The sequence below is a fragment of the Trichogramma pretiosum genome, unplaced genomic scaffold, assembly GCF_000599845.2.
Source record: "Trichogramma pretiosum strain Unisexual culture from Peru unplaced genomic scaffold, Tpre_2.0 scaffold76, whole genome shotgun sequence".
Lineage (NCBI taxonomy): Eukaryota > Metazoa > Arthropoda > Insecta > Hymenoptera > Trichogrammatidae > Trichogramma > Trichogramma pretiosum.
The window spans coordinates 69,874-89,455 of NW_019640848.1; the positions used below are offsets into that span (position 1 = coordinate 69,874).

At 40.2% G+C, this 19,582-nt stretch overlaps 1 protein-coding gene across 9 annotated transcripts; it reads right to left on the reverse strand.

Annotated features, from left to right (window-relative positions):
* Positions 1-1,375: 1,375 nt before the first annotated feature.
* LOC106655735 lies at positions 1,376-19,162 on the reverse strand. Of its 9 annotated transcripts, XM_023463600.1 has the most exons (20): positions 18,802-19,085; positions 14,596-14,682; positions 13,067-14,008; positions 11,799-12,112; positions 10,120-10,215; positions 9,856-10,035; positions 9,577-9,780; positions 9,302-9,322; positions 8,632-8,882; positions 8,357-8,546; positions 8,045-8,261; positions 6,402-6,499; positions 6,279-6,302; positions 6,110-6,154; positions 5,782-6,013; positions 5,043-5,169; positions 4,866-4,973; positions 4,611-4,763; positions 4,237-4,269; positions 1,376-3,387 (listed from the first exon to the last, which is right to left on the reverse strand). In XM_023463600.1, exons 3-19 carry the CDS (start codon positions 13,605-13,607, stop codon positions 4,242-4,244), a joined length of 2,829 nt encoding a protein of 942 aa, XP_023319368.1. In that variant the 5' UTR covers positions 13,608-14,008; positions 14,596-14,682; positions 18,802-19,085; the 3' UTR covers positions 1,376-3,387; positions 4,237-4,241. The 9 variants fall into 9 exon arrangements, with proteins under 9 accessions (XP_023319368.1, XP_014231755.1, XP_023319366.1 ...); XM_014376269.2 differs by lacking the exon at positions 4,237-4,269; XM_023463598.1 differs by lacking the exons at positions 4,237-4,269; positions 18,802-19,085 and adding an exon at positions 19,145-19,162 and having other exon boundaries at positions 3,301-3,387.
* Between the last annotated feature and the right edge of the window lie 420 nt (positions 19,163-19,582).

Consider the following 19,582-nt stretch of genomic DNA (forward strand, 5'->3'; position numbering starts at 1 on the left):
ATAATGCGCCGTGCGCATTATGCATCATTTATCGTGTATCGTCCTACGTTGTATACGTGCTAGATACGGTGTATTTTATTTCTGTCTGTGTTTTTTTTTCCTGTTTCACGTGATATAAGATTTTTGCAGCGCGGCTCGCCGGTGAATTACGGAAAGCGAGAGAAAGACATCTATATTGCATTAACTATGTCGGTATAAACATCACGCGCATCGGCGGCTATTATATTATATCGGCCCGGTAATAATACGCCTTACATACGTGTACACCGTGTGTATAGTGTCTCTCTTACCCCAGCTAGAACCTATGTCGATGGATATTTATATTTCAAATGTACTAAAGCTCCACGTATTTAATCATATGAGGTGAGACTCTGAATTATTTAGCGAGTGTATGTACAACCGAGAGAACCATACATATGTATTTACTACACTTTTAGACGATTTTATTCCCAACTATTGACTGCTCAGAATACAGTCCAAGCCAAAGATTTCAATATACGATTGAAAAAATGAAAATCAAATTGTAATGAAAAAATGAAATATTATTACACAATAAAAAGTCTCTGTTGCAGAATGTTGACCAAAGCATACAGCGATGACGGTCTATTCGCGCCGACTAGCGTGGGGCGCGTCAACTAATTTCTCTCTCTCTCTCGCGCGTCTTCTCCATCCCCCTGTAAAAGTGTATATAAACGCACGTGTATATATATTATATGCAGGTATAAAAAAAGCCGAAGCCTTCCCCACTCGGTGGGATCCGGGCCTGATACGCGATTGGTTAACGATCCTGCCGAGATATCGCGCTTTGACTCCGCCTCTATTCCGCTTTAACATTCAAACCCATGTACGCGATCCCTTTCTCCTCGTGCTTCGTATATAGCCAAGCTCGTGCGCGCACACATACACACGCTCACACCCATATACAGATATACGTTTATAACGAGGCAGTAAAGTTTGTACGCGTAACGCATCGATCCCCGTCTCTTTTGACTTGCTGCTGCTGCTGCTGCTGCTGCCGTTGCAGAATTTAACGAGCGGCCCTTCATAAAAGGCAGAGATTGATTAAATTACGCATAAATTGTCTTTTTAAAGGGAACGCGCAAAGGCGAAAGACGACGATGATCATCATGATGATGATAATAATGTGCTTGTACAAGAGATGTGCTGAATCATTATCGGGCATTTTTTCTCCATGAGATCTGCTTTTTGCATGTATTCGCGCATATTATCCGTACATTAAAACTAGATGATTGCACCTATAATGAGCCATATTAACGAAAATTCTTCGTTTATATATTTTGATTTTTTTCTCGTCTATTGGATTTTTCTTAGGATGAGTGTGGAATAGGAAGTAAAATTAAAAAACCAACAACCATTTACGTTTCGATTTGTATTTATTACAATTATTGGATCGTGTTCAACATATTTCTCGTGTATAACAACGCTTTCACTCGTAAATATTCGGTATTATACATTATTAAAGTCAGCTGCGAATTACCCGCATGAATCATAAATGTATAAAAGGGGAAGGATGAAAGGACATGAAGTACAGAACTCTTTAACCCACGAAATGCCTTTTGAGTATTTTTATTCTCACTGACATTTTTCGGTAAAATTCAATTTTTCGCGTTCGGAGCATTAAGTTTGTACCTTGCTTCAAAAGATAAAAATTACTCTGACACTTGCATTAGTAAAAATGGATAAAAACGCGATAATTTCATTTTGATTCGAGCATTTCGTTTGGTCAAAAGAGTTTTAGTTTGCTTGGAAGAATCGAATTTTCAATCGAACACATGTTAATTGTAAAATTTTCATCGATCCCTAGTTTTTCTTTTAAAATTTTTTAAAAAATTGATTAGAATAGTGTGATTCAAAACAGTTTTTTTATTGTTATCGATTCTACGTCAGAAAAATAGCCAACGAGTAAGACCATATTATGCTTCGTTATTGTTTGCTAAATCGAAGGAAGTGGGTATTTTAATTTTTCGACTTCATCAATCTGAACAATTGGATTTTACTCAAATATTTTAATATGCACCATCGAATTCATTCAGCAAACACAATATTTATGTTAGAAAAATGATGTTATTTATCCTTCGTGTATGAAACCTTTGCGTCATACATTGCAATACATAACGTCGAAGTATTTTTATGGAATACCTAGGCACTATTAATCGTGATTTATTGAGTAGGCTCGATTAAAAGGTGCGCATGTATTACTCTTTTTTAATTTACGTTCAATCACTCATTTTCGATTCATAAAATGTATACATATATTTTGTAAGAAAATTATTTTTGCCAGAATCATATTAGTAAAAATCATTTGCTTTATGTGTATTTTTTGTCAGCATATTTAAAATGAATAATAGATGTGATTATAAACGTCATACGCAAAGGCATAATTTTTAGTACAAAAACTACAATATTAAAATGCAATTTTTCATTGTAGAATATTTATATTTAAATCGATATTTTTCTCAGAAAAATATTTTTATATAGTAATGAAAATAAAAGAAAGTATGTGAGCGATCGGTAATGATTCTTATATAAAAAAAGAAATGATAATGATGCACATGGTTATTATGCACGAAACGAAATTTATATTATTAAAGTAGTTGTGCGCTGTTCACTTTGTCGCGTATTAAGAATTAAATAATTGTTTTATATTAAAAACAATAAACTATAAATATCGGTCAATTGATCAAAAATAGATAAGTCATATTCGAGACCAAAATAGATACAACAAGTAATCAATCATATTAAACAAAATAATAATTATACAACATCAATAGTTCAAATTTTTCATAATTTTTTTTTCATTGGATGATTTATTAGCACGTTAAAATAATACTACTTGCACCGCAAAAGTTTAAAAATGGGCCTAATTGATGATTCAACAAAAAGGCATGACAAATATAAAGACTAGAAAAGCTCCCTTTTGTTTCTAAATACAATACGTGGTATATGTATATATAGTTACAAAATTATTATCCTTGAAATTTTTTTGTATGCACCACATGTTTTTCGTTTTTCCATGAAGAAGAAATTATGTGTAAATACGATTTTAAAATCGTTAACAACCTTTATTAAATTCAACGTTCGGTGTGTAAAGAGCGTCACGAACGAACCTTGCAGGATCGGACTTCAGGCCTAAGCCGCAACTTCTTATCTCTTTTCCAAAGCATGAACTCGGTAGTCTCACTGGGGTAGATGTGCGAGTTCGTGAAAGATAATTCTTATTGAAATCCGTCCTGAGGTAATTCGTCATCATCACCGGTCGTCGTTGTGGCTCGATCCGCAGGTCGAGCAGTCGCTGCGGTTCTTCCGGAGTACTAACAAATCCGCACTGGTGCCTTTCTCTTCAGTTCCGGAGTCTTAACGTAAGTCCTGTGAAATTACAAAATAAATTGTAGTTGCACACAAGCACGCACACACGCTGCAGGGTCGAGATCATTTTGTTGCAAACTTTGTTATTTTAAAGCAACGAGGGGTAGACAAGAAAAACGTAAAAGTATTCGCGTGATCTAACGAGATATGCTCTCGATTGTTTTCATTCGATTTTTGCCGAGGAGATCGTTGAATAGAAGAAAGTAGTTTTTCTTTCTTTCGAACGTACACACAGTATATATATTACTATATGATGGAAGATGCGCCCTTGATTCCTTGCAATTATTATTATTCGGCCCAATTCAAAAGTAAAGCTTTTTATCTTCGTTAAAATAGGCGACGAGCGTATGTCGTTTGAATGAATCAAAAATTGCGTTTACTACGTTAAAATAAGCACTCGACTTTTCTCGAGTAACTATCAAAACGAATTATGTCAAACAGAAATAAAAACATTTGAATCTTGATCAAGTATCGTTTCGTAGATAAGACTCTTTTGGTCGATTGTTCAATGTCATCATAAACTGTTTTCATGTAAAAATAGAAAACCTCAGATTGAATATTGATATAAAATCTAAACACGCTACACTCTCTAATATAATTATTTTTTCTAGCCATAAATACTAAATGTTAATGTAAATTCATAAACTATGCAGGTAAATATGTGTCTATATCTATGCAAAATTAGTATTTGAATTTTCTAAAGGGTTATGCGGTTTAATTTAAAAAAATATACAGGGTGACGGGAGCATTACATGCAGAGACCAGTCAGGTTTTTATAAATGAACCAAAGGAAACAATTTTATTTAAGCATAATTCATTGTCAAATTAAATTTTTTAGAGGTGGCTTACCTATCCTACTCGCTCAGAACAGGAAGTAGGGACCTTCGCGGTCAAAAGAAAAGTATATTAAATAATGTTTGTTTTTTTCACTTTTTATCTTAACATATTAATAATGGTTTTTAAATGTTCTCTTATTTTTTTTTTCTTTTTTTAATTAAAATTTTTAACATTTGTTTATAACTCAGACATCATTTTTTAAAGAATAATAATAAGGTTTTCAAACCACACTTAATTCTATTAACAACTAACCAATTTTTTATGTAAAAATATTGAGAGAAAGAAAAAAAGAAATGGAAACAATAATAATATAAAAAATAAGATAATTAACATTAATTTCCAACTAGTGACAGTTATAAGAATAAAAAAAAATCGCTCATACTCACAGTTCTATGCTTTGAATGGTCGAGGACGAGCACATCGTGTCGACTTTGACGTGACAGTGCTTGTGACATTTCATCAGGCAGTCTCGGCACTCGTATCCTTGTTTGCCTAATCGTCTCGCTAACGTGCGCTTGCACACTTCACATACCGTGCCGCTGCATTGAATATACACACAAGCACATCGTAAACACGAAGTTTCATTTTGACCAAGAGTAAAAGAGATAAATTATGATCGTTTTCTTTGTTTTTTTCCTTACCCAGGCATGTGTTTGGCGATAAATGTATGATCATTGAATATATGAAGTTTCGTTCCTTTTTTCTTCCACTTGCTTTTCTGAGCTAACGATAATGGCACGAGATAGTGTCTGCATAAAAATGATTCATTCAATTAAAGCATTCAGACACTATTTTATAATATTACGACAAAATCATACTTTCGAATTCCATTTTCAAGAGTTTCTAATACTAATGTGGATGCTTCGTTTATGTAGGTTTTTGTTGATGTGCCGCTGATTGCCGACGCTTCGCTTATGCTCGACCTTCTCGAATGTTCATCTCGACCTATAAATAAATTGCCAATGAGTTTATTCAATTTGAATGTCTTTAATGATAGTATCAAAACAACATGATGAATTTGATGCATTTTAAAAACAAAACCGTACGAGATTAGTTGTTTAATTTTCCATGCAAATTTAATTTTAAGCTAGCTACTAATTGAAAATTAGTATTGTTAATAATCATTTCCATTAGAGTCAAGTGCACATTCATAGATTTTCGTTAATACATCTCAAGATTGAAATAAAATACGAGTGATGCTAGTAATCTATACATATTTATTCAATGTTTTATGTTTAATTTGTTTATCGTACGCAAGCGTTCTTATATGAAAAAATATCTCTTACAAAACTAGAAAAAATGCATGTCTTATGTATGCGCCGCAATCGACGCGCATCTTTTGCATAATCAAACAAGTTTCTGACTCGAATACTTCCTTAGACGTGTGCTTATGGAAATGATCCACCCTTGTGAAATTTAAGCAAAAAAGCTATTATTTTCTGGCACGGAGTGACTGCAAAAATCATAGCTGAATAAAGAGTTGGCTGAGAAAGCGCGTGAAACTCGAGCATAAGCAATTCAAGCCTTTTGTTATGAAAAAATATCGACAATACTCACCGGAACCGGGTTCTTTTGCTCGGTCAGCTGAAATGGACCTTGAGTGCGCTTCCTCGTGACTAGTGTCGCCGTCGGGTCCGATCGATCTGCTTCTCGTTTTCGAACGACTGAGTCTTTTTTTTATAGTGCCGAAAAAGTCTCTGCGTTTTCTTCTCGATCTTCCTCTGTCTCTCAAACCATCGGAATTCGACGAATTTGGTGTGCTGTCTTGTCCCGAAGGTATTGTGTCATGCTAAAATAATAATTTTACATTAATTTTAAAATGCAACAATTCTAATTTTAAGTAGGAATTTTTATCAAACAAGAAATACGCAAGGCCGGTACTTACTTCTGCTGCGAGTTCTTGCCAGCCTCCGTTTTCACTGAGTGTGACCTATTTTATTAGTTCAAAGACAACACAACGCAAAGATAAATCATCGTTTTAGTAATAAATATTGATTTCGTAAAAAATTCATTCGTAATAATAGAATAGTTGTTTTGTATGCACAAAAACTCACCTTGACAACCTGTCGTTCGGCTTGCTAAAAAGACAAAAACGCACACAAATATTATAAAATTCACTCTATTTCACACGAATAAACTTCACACGGTGGGAAAAAATGATGAACTTGAATTCTCACCCTTTGCTGACTATGTACAATTAATGTTCCCTTGTTGCCATTCGAATGTCCAGTTCTATAAGGCGAATCGTCCATTGTGCTGCCATTTGTCATAAAATCTGAAAGATCATTAACAAATCAGTTCTTTTGTCTATTGCCATTGCGTAAGAAACAAGAAATGCGAGAAAACAAAAATGATTGCTTTAAAGCAGCACTAAATCATCGCATTATTGTTTTGTATTAAATCACTTTTGTCTACAGTTATTAGTGGGGATCTTAAAATAACTTTTCAAATATGATTAGACGCTCTACTTCAAAAATAGTGAGAAAAAAACGTGCAAAACATAAAATCACAGCATCAAAATGAAATTTAGCTAATAGGTTGGCTATTTTTTTTAATTATTGAACATTTATGTTCAAAATGATTTTAAATTTCTATACGATTTCACTTGTTTTCATTAATTAACTCTTCAATATCATTACTATTTTAAATGATAAATAAAAATGGATTTTTAAATCATAAAATAAAATTATGAAATACATAATTTTTCGCGCAAAATTAGAAATCTATGCTAAACTTAATCGTCCGACCAACTAACTTATTCACAGGAACATTGGGAAATGCAAAAGGATGCAGGGGTCACACACTTGTAAGTGTTTCTAGTGATTACGCTTCAAAGCCAAAACCAAGGGGCCATTCACTATCATCTAAATCACTCTTCCTTTCTCGTTTTCTTGAAATCAAGGCTTAGTCGATTTATATCGTGTACTAGGATGCAACGATGAGTAGCAGATTTGGCATAGATAAGAGCCGATTTCAAGAGAAACGCACGTCTACTTTTTATGACAATCGTTTTTCTTACAACAGATATTTTATGAAGTTTTTTTATAGTGAAAGTGCATCCGATTATGTGACTTTGAAAATGCAGTTGTTTCATGAATTATAAACAAATTTTCAGTCTCAAATGATTTCGCATGTGTTTTTAACGATGAAATACACACACAAACAAATACAGATGAAACAGAAAAAGATCGACAATATAGATTTAACAAATCGCTGCATATTTTGCTTTAACACTGCTTTTTTTATTCAAAAAAACTCAACTCTTGTATAATTAACTTACATTTGTAAAGTCACGTTAAACTCATCAATCACTGAAATAATCTAATTACAAATCGCATTATGTACAAGTGTTCGTAATCGTATAATATATAAAATAACAGAAAATCGCTTGCGTCGATAAAAAAGTGAACAGCCCCTCGTGGGCCTCTTGGATATTCATATACACCTTCAAGTAGCTTTAACAAGTAAACAACCAAGTCTCGTACTGAAAAATTCTACCGTAATTGCAATAACCAAAAATGAAATCACCCATTCAAGAGATAAAAAAAAATCGAAAAAAGGTCAGTCGTTACAATTACAATTATAATGCTGGAGGCATGGAGGCAGGCGTGTAATAGTCACCAAATCATACATCATCGAGATAATAATTACACGCGCGTATTCGTGAAAAAAAAAGGAACAATCTCTCAGGTGGATAATTTTTGCGTGCGACATTGTCAAAAATACATTAAAAAAAGGAGGCAAATTTCTTTTTTTTTTTTTGTTTTTTAGCACGCAGCAGGGGTTATGTCTCTTACTAAACGATAGCATCGATATTTACCGCCTCCCGGTTCGTTCGTAGAGTCGTACAAAATAAGTGTGCTGTTACCGTTGTTATAATTTAGGCTACTATTGTTGCCCAACATTGTGTTGGTCGGATTGTAGGTGCGCGTCGGCGAAGACGGCTGATTATGATGATGCTGCTGCCTGATCGTTTCCTTCACTTTGTAAGGCTTGCTGCCAATTTGCGGCACATCCGCGCCTTCGATGAACAAAAACTATATACGCACAAGCAGAAAGAAAAACATGCATATTATTTATTAATTTTGAACATATCTATGTGTGCATACGATACAAATAGAAAAGTTCGTACTTCGACCGTTAATTGGCCGGACACTTCATCCTGCTCGTAGGGTCTCGCTTGCAGCGGAATGATTTGTCTCTGGCTCGGATTAGCCAAGAGCTCTTCTATGCCCACTATGCCAAGACCCAGAAGTTTTTCCTCCTTATCCAGTTTGTCGTAAACTTCGAGCAAGAGTTCGGTCGTATTCGGACTGACATCGCTGCAAACAAAAATACATAGAATCATTTACAAAGCTGGTTCGAATTCGTAGATGAGAATAATTTTATTCCAAAATGTCAATTTACAATAGAAAAGCCTCGTTCCAGACGGGGTTTTTCGTGTCCTTTTTGTGGGCCGTTTGGTGACGCTGGGGCGGATCGTCGAGCTCGACGACGCAGAACGGCTCGTAGCAATCGGCTTGGCCGGCCAGATCGGTGGCACGCACGACTTTCACCAGGAGTCTACGGTCACCGGGCGCGTACTGCTGCACCATCGGCTGTACCGACGAGCCGACGTGTCTCTGACGGTTAACACCTGACGCGTTCGAGCCTTGAGCCTGAAAAAAAGACAAATTTATTAATAATTAGGTCGTGCGTACTTTATTGTAGAAATTCTGGTATATACGGTGCTGCAATTTCACATTGTGGTGAGGTGTATTTCATTCCTGTGAGTGTGGCTCACATCAAGATAACACATAGGTTCATTATTTAGATTAAGTAGAATGACAGATGTGTTGTAAGGGTGACCATAGTTTTGTGCACTTCGTGTAATTGAAAATACAGTATTAATCACGTGAAATAGGGATAATAAACAATACGACTACTACTTAAAAATTCAAGATACACATTTGGAGAAGAGTGAGATAAAAAACTGCAAATTACGAATTTCAAATTTATAGAAAAATGGGGAGAAAAAAGAAAGGAGTTGTAGAAGGCGAGAAGATTTTGTCGAAGTGCGTGTATCCTTTTTACTCACCATCTTCAATCTTATGTGAGCCTTGAGAACAATACAAAATATGATTAGTCATCTGATCAATTGACCCGTTTTTAATATTTAAATAAAAATAATTCAAGGATAATATCCTGCGAGCGCGACTACATTGTTCACGTATTAAAAGAAAAAGCGTGCGCATCTTTGCGAACGAACGTGAAACGCGTTTTTTTTTTTTTTTTTCATGAAAAATACATTAAAACGATGAACAACGATATGAGCGTGACTGAAATGTATGGTAATAATGCAAGATCATTTACCAAGCTGTCGTAGTGCATAGGCATGGAGTAGCCAGTCGGCGCGGGCTCGCGCCACAGCCGCGGACAATTGGCGTAGCCGGAAAGATTGAGATGCAGATTCGTGCCTCGTATGGCGGACACGACAATGTCCGTCAGCAGCTCCTGCAGATGGTTCTCCTCGTTATCCTTTTTGATGGCTCCCACCGGCGCCAACGAGACTTTTACCTACGAGACGCGATGACCATTTTATTAAGCAGAAATTTGATGGAAAACATGTATATGAGGAGCTCTCGTTGTTACCTCGGGCCATCCGTCGCATTTTAGATCGACCAGAAGCTTCTCTGTGATGCAGACGACGTTCAAGCGAGCCCGGAATCGATTGACATTGACTCGATAGTGACTGGTTTCGATTTTGTCGCCGTGTTGACGGAACGCCTTCAGCTGCAGGGCCGGTGTCGCTTCGCAGTCGCACGTTATCGTCTGTGGGTATCACGAAAAAAAAGCGTTAACGACGACACGCGTTCATCGCGATGTGAAAATACGTCGATGCGTGACGTGACTTACCACATCGTCTTTGGAATCGCATTCGCAAAAGATGTTGGACAAGGTCGGCGGATGCGTTTCCGGCAGGACTCGCACGAACTCGACTCCGATGCCGTGCTGGAAATTAAAAGCACGCAAGCTTGTACATAAGTATCTAATCAAGAAACTTTGAAAGCTCTAAAAACAAAAACAAAGAACTGAACTCGTGAATTCTTTGCCAGGGCTCAACATCATTGTAAATTGAGTACATAGTAGGCACCGCGCGTCGCTATTTCGAACGCCCCCAGTCGAGAGACACGTTAAGAATATAGCAAAGTTCATCAGCAGCGAATATGTCAAAAGCAAACACAGCGTTGACCGATATGCTATGTTTAATTTTTAAAGAAAACTTGTAAGATACATTTTCATGTGTTAAGCATCATACGACAAGTCGCGGTGTACAGCGCCGGTCCGTGTACATAGAGAAATCAAACCCATCGCTGCTCTAAATATACACACCAACGCCTCTATGAATAGAAGCCGACTTGTATTATTTTCGGATGTACACAGTACGTGTCTCTGTACACGCGTAAATGCAGAAGATTAAGTTTTGAAAATTTCTGCCATTTCGCGAAAACTTTTCGATCGAAACTTTGACGCGCTAACGGCGATCTAATTTGCATCGAGGCGTAACGCGATCGAGTTTCGAGCGAGGTAGAGTTTAAAGCGTGTACCGTTGCATACGCATAGGAGAGCGCAGAGCTTTTTTCGTCGATGACGCCGGCTCGAGCGCGCGCGCCTGTACGGCAGACATGCCGCGTTGACGTCGACAGTGACCCAGCTGGAAGACAGCTTTAAAATCGCTCTCTCGAAGTAGCAGCGGCGCCTAAGCTCAATATTTCCGTCCAACTTACAAGCTATTGATTTTCCACATGTGTATGTGTTTGTTATTGTTCCGTCTCTCTGTACGTACCCCAGAGCAGTATACGCGGCCCTCATATAAAATACACATAGCACATTACGTAATTCTGTCGATCGTAGGCACGCGATAATTATGTGCCTCGGAGATAATAATTTCTAGCGAGTACTTGGAGCTTCCATCTGGCGTCGTTACGCAATAGCTCTTTAATGCTACACTTACGTGTGTTGTGTACTAGTCTATGTTTATGTTATAAAATAAAACGACGCTAATGAGCGGCTGAAACTTCGCTGTCGTGGATCATTAATTTTATGCCCCGCGCGCGTGCATAATGCAAAAACCTTGACACCGTAGCACGTGTGTAAATGTGTGTACGTGTGTGTGTGTGCGCGCGCGCGCGATGACATCTCCATATGTAAACACGAGTCGGTCGTTGTACACATTTATAACGATTTGTTTTGACAGTTTCGAGCGAGCAAAAAAAGCTTTCGAGAAATATTTATGATTTTTCGATCTGTCTCGCAGCTGCGGCGGCTACTGCTACTGCGTCTCGATAAACGACCTTCTTAAACACTAGAGGCGTGGTGTGCAAAGAGCGAATTTCGCTGCACCGTGACACCTGTTGAGGTCGAGTGATATTTTATGCCCCTGTACGCGTATGTATACAAACGCGCTATGCAGCGCACGTGTTACAAGCCCTCGCTACTATTTTGCTGTACATCGAGCCAGTCCAAATTCACTTTCTTTTTTCGATTTTAGATCAATTGTAAAAAAAAATGCAGATAATATTATGAAGGCAAACCTCGGCGATGGACGAGGCGACAAAGTCGTTGAGCGAGTCCACCCAGACGGCGAGCAGCTCGTCGAGCACCACGAGATCCGTGTGCAGCCAGTAGATCATCTCGTTGGTCCAGCGCACGGCCTCGTGATCGGCGCCGGTGGCGTGCGGCAGCATCATCGACCTGGCCGCGGCGGCGCCGCGCTGCGGGCTCGGCAGCACGCCGGAATTCTTGCGCGTCACCCGCTTACGCAGCGGCGGCGTGGGCGACACGTAGCCTCCGCTGCTGCTGCCCGGGACGCCCAGGTAGCCCGAGCCCGCCGGTGATAGGCTGCCTCCTGGATAAGCATTAAAAATACAACATTTATTTATTCGTTATTGTTGTGCTTTTTTCTCGCGAGCACAGAGCACATTTTTACGTAGATTGTTTTGACATTGACAAAGTATAATTTGAAGTACATATCGTAACGAAACGCACGACGAAAGCACGTGAGTTTGTAGAATGGCGAAATCAAGCGTCAGATTTATAGCGATCGGAGTCACGTGTTCGAAACGTTATATGCGAGATATTTTATTTCAATACCTTGAGCGCGCAATTAAAATTAATAAAAATATCTAATTGAAATTCGAAGCCGAGCGCGCGTTCGATACAATAAGCGCATTGTTTTACGCATGTCATATATAGAAGATGCAAAAGTCGACGGGTAAATGTATAGCTATAGCAGTAGTGCAGCAGCATAATTGGCACTGTCGCTGCCGGGTACGAAATACAATACATCTATATCATTTGTGTGTATTCGTGAAAGCAGCCGTGATGCTGCACGCGCGCACACGCGACGTGTCGCGGCGCGAGGTCAGTGAGCTTGAATCCGACGAGCGTCTCTCTCTCTCTCGGTGCGGTGGCAAACAATTCACGATTTCACGCACTGAACTTTTAAAAGGTTTCGGTTTTGCACAGTGGCAGTCGTTGTTGTCGTGTGTCAGCGTGAAAATCTAGATGTAAAAGCTATCGTCCGTGTGTGTGTGTGTGTGTGTGTGGCCCGCGTGCGTCGAGGTAATCTCGATCGAGCGCCAAAAATTCACTTCCTCCTTGGCACTGCTCGCTGCACTACTTTATAGATATGTAATACGTGCACAGACACGAGAAACTCGCGGCTGGTCGGATGTCCAAATGTAATGTAGAGAGAAAAAAAGGCACGCAACAACGCGACGCGTCCAATTTTCGTATATGCTCGTCGTGCGAAAGAAGAAAAAAAAAAGAAAAAGAAAAGAACTGAGTGAAATCGTCGTACCGTGACTCCTCGCTGCATTGGCCGATCTCGATCTCGCGACGGCCGCTGCGACGCCGGTGGCGGAAGCTCCAGCCCCGAGCACCATGACATTTTCACTGATCGAGTGCAGACTGGCCGTGAGCGCGGAAGTCGTTCCATCCTTGGAGGAAGCCGAACCCGCCGCTCCTGCCGCGCGCTTCGGTCCAGCGTGGCTCGCTGCAGCGCTGCTAGTACTGCCACCGGTCGTTGCAGTGGCGCTGCTACTGGTCGTCGTCGATGCTGCTGCTGCTGCTACCGTAGCCGTAGATGTTGCTGCCGCTGGATGATGGACTCCGGCCTGGTGCTTTTTGCGCTGGTGCACGCGATTGTAGATGAATTTACCGACGCAGAGTATGACGAGGCCAAGCAGCATCCAGCCAAAGATGAGCATCGACAGGGTGTCCATTGTCGAGTCGGCGGACGCAGAGTCGAAACTGCATATCAGATCGTCCACCCGCTCGGCTAGATCGGCCATATTGCCCCATCCTCCCGTTAGCCAGGTCCAATTGGATGAGCCGAGCATTCCTCTTCCGGGCTATTTTCTTCGTCGCCGAGACGCCAGAGCGGGCTTGCCCCCACCCCCGGCTTTTGCCCAGTAATCTATGCTCTTTTCGTCGTCACGACGGCGGCCGCAACAAACGACGCTTCTTTGCTCCCCCGCCAGAAACCGAAGCGAGCTTTATTTATAACGCACTCATACGACCTGGGCCAAAGCTCTCTAATGCTGCTGCTGCTGCTGCTGCTGTTGCTTTCAAGCTCTATAGCGGGCTTCTGTGTGTTTGCTTGCGCAACGAGCCCCCCGAGCTTTTCCGCTGAGGTAGAGCTACCTTACCACCGTCGATGTAGAAGCAGTTGACTCGACTCGTCGTTTTCTTCTGCCTAAGACGATCGCTAAGAACATGACATGATCGGCTGATGGTTGTCCTAATGACGAGAACAAATAAACAATGCATTGAAAGCTTTGAGCTTTTTATGTTGAATAAAGAATATTTTCTCATTCCATTAACTGAAAGGAATAATGAAATAAGAATTCAAGTCAGCAAGCGACACGCAAACGTAAAGGGGAAAAAATGTGCTTAATTGCTTTTTTACGACGACGACAGAGACGATTCGGTGATCGAGTACAAATTAACGATCGGTGTAGAAAATGATTGCTTTGCACAAAGAGCACGATTTGCATTGAGTGTAGCGTAAAAAAACGAAACTCTTATCAGGTTGCAGCTTTATAGACGTTTATTTTCCAAGTAAAAATTAAGAATTATTCCAAGAAATTATCAAGATGGATTTACCTATTTTTAAACTTAACTAGCCTTGTCTGCGTAGAAAATTGGAAATTTTCATATAGGAGTCACAATGGAAGAATTCTCATGATTATCTATGATTTTAATAATCGCATTACGAAATAAAACTTAAAACGCATTAAACTACAAATTCCTAAAATTGACAGATATATACTATAATCAGTTAAACGCTCGAATAAATTAAAATTTTATAGATAAGAGTACGATTACCTTAATAAGTAAGTCGTGATCTAGCTGAAGCCCGGAAGTTTACAATGTACATGCAACACTCGCGAGGGCAGAGGTGTCTATGATGAACTGCGAAAAATAAAATCAAATTAAAGCTTATTGACAAAGCGTCGTTAAAACGATGACCGATCGAGACACGAGAGCGCGACGCAGCTGCTATTATTGCCGTATGCAAGTGTAAATGTACAAATGTCCACGTATAACCGATCAACTGAACTACAACCTTGCAACGGGGCTCGTTTCTTCTTCGATCATCGTCTACATTACATAAAATGCTGATCAAAAATCGCACTGACATCGATCACCTCTCTCGGTATATACTTGAAAAAAAATCAAACTAGAGGTCTCGAGGGGAAAAAAACAATGCCGCCTATGTATAAGTATTTATTGCCTATACAAAATTACCGATAACAGATTATAAATTGTGTCAGTCTATATGATTATTCCGTGTATACTCACAGACGCACGCATACAGAGGCACGAATATAATATACCACTACATTATTCACGCATCGTGGGCAATAGGAGCGAGCTGCGGCAGTTTATATCGTATCTCTAGCGGCATATTGTATCATCCTATTACGGGGGATTGAGGCGAGCTTTATAGTACGGGGTTGAACCGGAAGAAAAGCCGCGCTCGAGTAACAACGCGGCTTCTTTCTCAGCCCAGGTGTATACAGTGCGGGATGCAGAGCTCCGTTCATAATGCAATTGTTCGAACCGTGTTAATCTTATGTGGAAAATTCAACGGAAATTCGATGATTTTGTAATAAACATGCGTACATCTAGTAAATATTAATAATTACACGCGAAACAGAGTAAACAAAGTGAGTGCGTGTATACCGCGTTACGTTTGTACCGTAGTCTCGATTCAATCAGCGGGTCTTTACACTGCATACAAGCTCACAATATGCATATATACGCGCGCAGTTCGATAAGCGTTCAATTACCACACGTGCTACGTGGAGTACGCGTATATCTCATCGATGAACCAATTAACCCGATCTCGATGGATAGGATATTGAAACTTTGCAATAAGTATATATTGACGTTGTTGCTTGTTCAGCAAGGGAAGGATTTGATTCGAAAGCGCTCGACTCTGCTACTACACGTTTCCAGTTTTTGCGACCTCTTTTGCATACAATATAACATCCGAAATCGATAAATAAGGGCGCCATCCTTTATAAATAAATGCGCGAGAGTATGGGAGAGGAAACGAGCTGGCATCGATTTCTCATTTTCCTAATACACGAGCGATTCGTTCCAGCGGCTATAAATGAAAATCCGCGTATGAATTATTTTTCAAATTCCTCGATATGACGAATGGTTTTATTCGATGTGTTATACCGCACCTTATATTACTATGCCCACGCGAACACCGCATTAAGTTTCATAAACATACATTGCGCACACGTGTGCGAGCACAGCTGAGTAGATACTTTATGTGGCTAACCCGTCAGCCAATACGTGGATGGAAATAGAAATCGAGTTTGGAGTTTCCGACTGTTATGAGCGAATATAGGGCCTACTTGCCCTATACGCACGATGGAAAAGTAACAACTTTACCACCTCGCATTGATCGATACACAATATTTGTTGAATGACATCGTTCGTTGTCGCGTTTTTAGACGGGGCAAATAGAAGGAGCTACGGCACGTGTAGATCGTGCGGTCTACTATGAAATCTTGAAAACTTTTCTCGCTTGAAAACAAAATTACTTGAAACTCTGGTAATCTGATCTTATCGCGATGTTCAACCGAAGGCAGCTTTTTTTTAAAAATGTTAATAACAGCGGCCATTTTACAATTTTGGCAATGTTAAGATAAAAACTATCTATCAAGGAAAATTAAAACTGATTTAGTACCCTTTCAACATCTTCTTAAATCATATGTTCATTACTGATACATTCATGCGATGAAAGTGAAAATAAAAAAATTAAATAATTACATGTTGAATTACAGATGCGATGGCAGGAATCGTATCGATACACAGCTGAATTTCTGCACTGCTCTATATTTTAAAAGTTTCCGAGAGTTCATGATCAATGTATAACTAAATGTGTGTCGTGGTGTTTCTCTGCAGACAAAAAAAACACTAGAGTCGTTTTTTTTTTCTGCCGCGTGAACACGGCTTTTGACTCTTGCAGAAACGTCGTGTTTGTATGTATTACGTGTTGTACTTGAGTTTCGGGTCGATTGAGCTTTTTTCCTATAACGAAGACAAAGCGCGCGCGCGTTCTCAAAGCCGACTCTCCGTTCTTCTTCTCTTTCTTCCTATTTTTTTCTTTCTTTATTTGGATAATATCGATTGTTAGTGGGTCGAGACAATCATTACTGAGTGATATCGAAAGCGGGCCAGCGTTTAATCTATCCCACGATTTCGCAGCACGACAGTTTGTACAATATAATCCTATTAAGTCGCGAGAAATTTTCGCGTTATCTCGCGTGCGTTTTTGATAAAGACGCAAAGATGAGGCGCCGGAATCAACGGATTGCATGTTACTCATTTAATGTTTAAGTACGATACGTAACGGGGCAAATTACGATATCGCGCGCGCGTACATTTTTGACGTCTTGCGGCCGATCGAGTCATACCAAACGCAGACAAACTTGTCCGCACCCGAGATCGTGAAGTGCGATAGGTTTATTGTATTGTAATGGGCAATTATCTTCCTTTATCATCGCAGTTCAATTGTGCGGTTAATCTCGCTTCGACACATTGAGCAAGCCGCGTGGCAATCGATTTTATAAAAAACACACATATTGTTGTTACGCTTAGGCATTTTTTTAATACAAAATTTATCACACTCATCTTCCGCTCGTTTTGTGACTAATGTTAGTCCTCTCGTCTACAACACGTGCGATAAAAAAACAAAAGTCATGTCGCGTACTCGACCTTGCCATATCCCACACTCACATGCTCGAATTCATATGTACTTAAAATAAACAAGTTAAAAGGACAGTCACGATGTTTACAAAGCATCTCGCGCTTATCCTCCACCCTCAGCCCGGTTATTGAGTCTTCGCTCGAAACGATGGTGTGCTGCCGGTGTAACGATAATAATCGAGTACTTCTTTCGTAGAGTAAATGTGCTCGCGTTATCGCAACTGTATAGAGGCAGCAAAAAATCTCCTCGATAAATTCAATGAAACGATCCAGAGAGACGCTTACAGCTTACATGGGCGCACACGCTCTCTCGCACACGATTAACGCTCCATTATCGGATTATCGATCAGCCGCTACAGGCGGCCTAATGCGTATGAAATATACATAAACGACACGACTGCGGATTTTTTGTCGACGCCGCTTTTCTGTCACGAATTGCGTGCCAAAGCGCATTGTATGCATACGTCACTTCTTGCTCGAGGGAGTCTGCTGCCTGCATGCGGCATCGATTCCGTGCACGCGTGAAAAGGGTGAAGCCCTCGCTGCAGGCGGCGCTTATACATACATTACATTTTCTGCTGTATTATTCTTCCTGCACGACAGCGAGTACGAGTTCGGTGCTTTTGCACGCAGGATATGCCCGCTATTGTACACGTACCATCAGGACAGACGTCAAACTCTTACCGCGCTTGTTGCTACTGGCTCTCTCTCTCTCTCTTTCTTTCTCTCTTTCTCGACGCGACGCGACCCACCTTGTACGCAGTCACTTTTCTCGTCGAGTTGACAATTATAATATGGACGCGTGCACTCGTATGTACCGTTCGAACTTGGGAGAGTTCGCGAGACTTTTTCTTCTCCATATCGCAGTATCGCACTAGCGTTAGAGCGAAATCCGGCATAACCTAAAACTCAATCAGCTGTGTGTATAAGGAGCTAAATGTCAAGGGAATGATGAAAAATTTACACTGCGCTACATGCACTCACACAGACATACACTCGTACACGCACGCATTCGAAATGCTTCGAAATACGAAAAAGTCAATCGATAACGATGCAAAAAAAAAAGTACGATACATAGTGCACAAACTTTCTCTCGTAAGATCGCGAAAAAGAAAGTTGTAAATCACTCGCGACTCTCTTGAAATCGCAATGTTTTCGGAGACGTGCAAGGCCTCGCAACCACCACCCACGCACTCGAAAATCAGCTCTCTATATCATTTCTCTATCTCTCTTTCTTTTCTCCGTGTAGCAATTGCAAGCACACAATTTTGGCATATATCTGTATACAGAACTTACACTTACTCAGTCGTAGATTGGTATGGAGCTTGAGTTCTTTTTTCTCGTCACGTAGCTGTCAATCGTTTCCGCTTTGTCAAGACTAACAGAGCCTTACGCGAAGGAAGAACAAATTGAACTAAAGAAATCGGACTCGGAATGACTTTTTCATTGAAAACTACATCGAACACGAAAAAGCGTTGGCGAAGCTCATTCTATATACGAATGGCAGAGTTTTGCGCGCGACAATCTTTTTATACATGTCTTATTCATCGCACTGAACACCCGCGGCTAGCTGGCGCGTCGTTGCTCGCGGCCGCTACGCAACTGGCAATGATATCACGATATACCTGCGTTATACTGTACTCACTCCGTAAGATACATCGCGCAGCGCGTGTCATCGCCACGGCGCAGTCACCTCCCGGTCTCCGCGACGATGTGCGGCTGCTGCTGCTGCTGCATGTCAACGCGTAGGAGCAGGAGAAGGAGTCGTCTATGCGTCGCCTTGACAAGGGACAAACACGGCGAGCTGTCGCTGTTGCCTGCGATGTGCAATGATAAAAAAGCTCTCGACTGCGCGACGATATAACTTGCCCATTGTCTCTTTCTCTCTGCACCCGCGACTCGCTACAACGTTATCAGTTTTTCATCGTTACATATTTTTTATATACTGCTTGTAGGGCACGCTAGATGTGATTTTTGCACTATATATAGTCTTTCGCGTTGCACTCGCAGGAGGACGACTTATCTCGGTCTCTTGGCTCTCGTTACTGTCGCTGCGCTGCACCACAATGCACGTGCGACGACG

Coding starts and splice junctions, on each gene's coding strand:
- LOC106655735 (XM_014376269.2), bottom strand. CDS start 13,607: ATGCTCGGCTCATCCAATTGGACCTGGCTAACGGGAGGATGGGGCAAT. Junction 10,036..10,119: donor GCGATTCCAAAGACGATGTG/GTAAGTCACGTC, acceptor TGATACCCACAG/ACGATAACGTGCGACTGCGA. Junction 9,323..9,576: donor CTATGCACTACGACAGCTTG/GTAAATGATCTT, acceptor ATTGTTCTCAAG/GCTCACATAAGATTGAAGAT.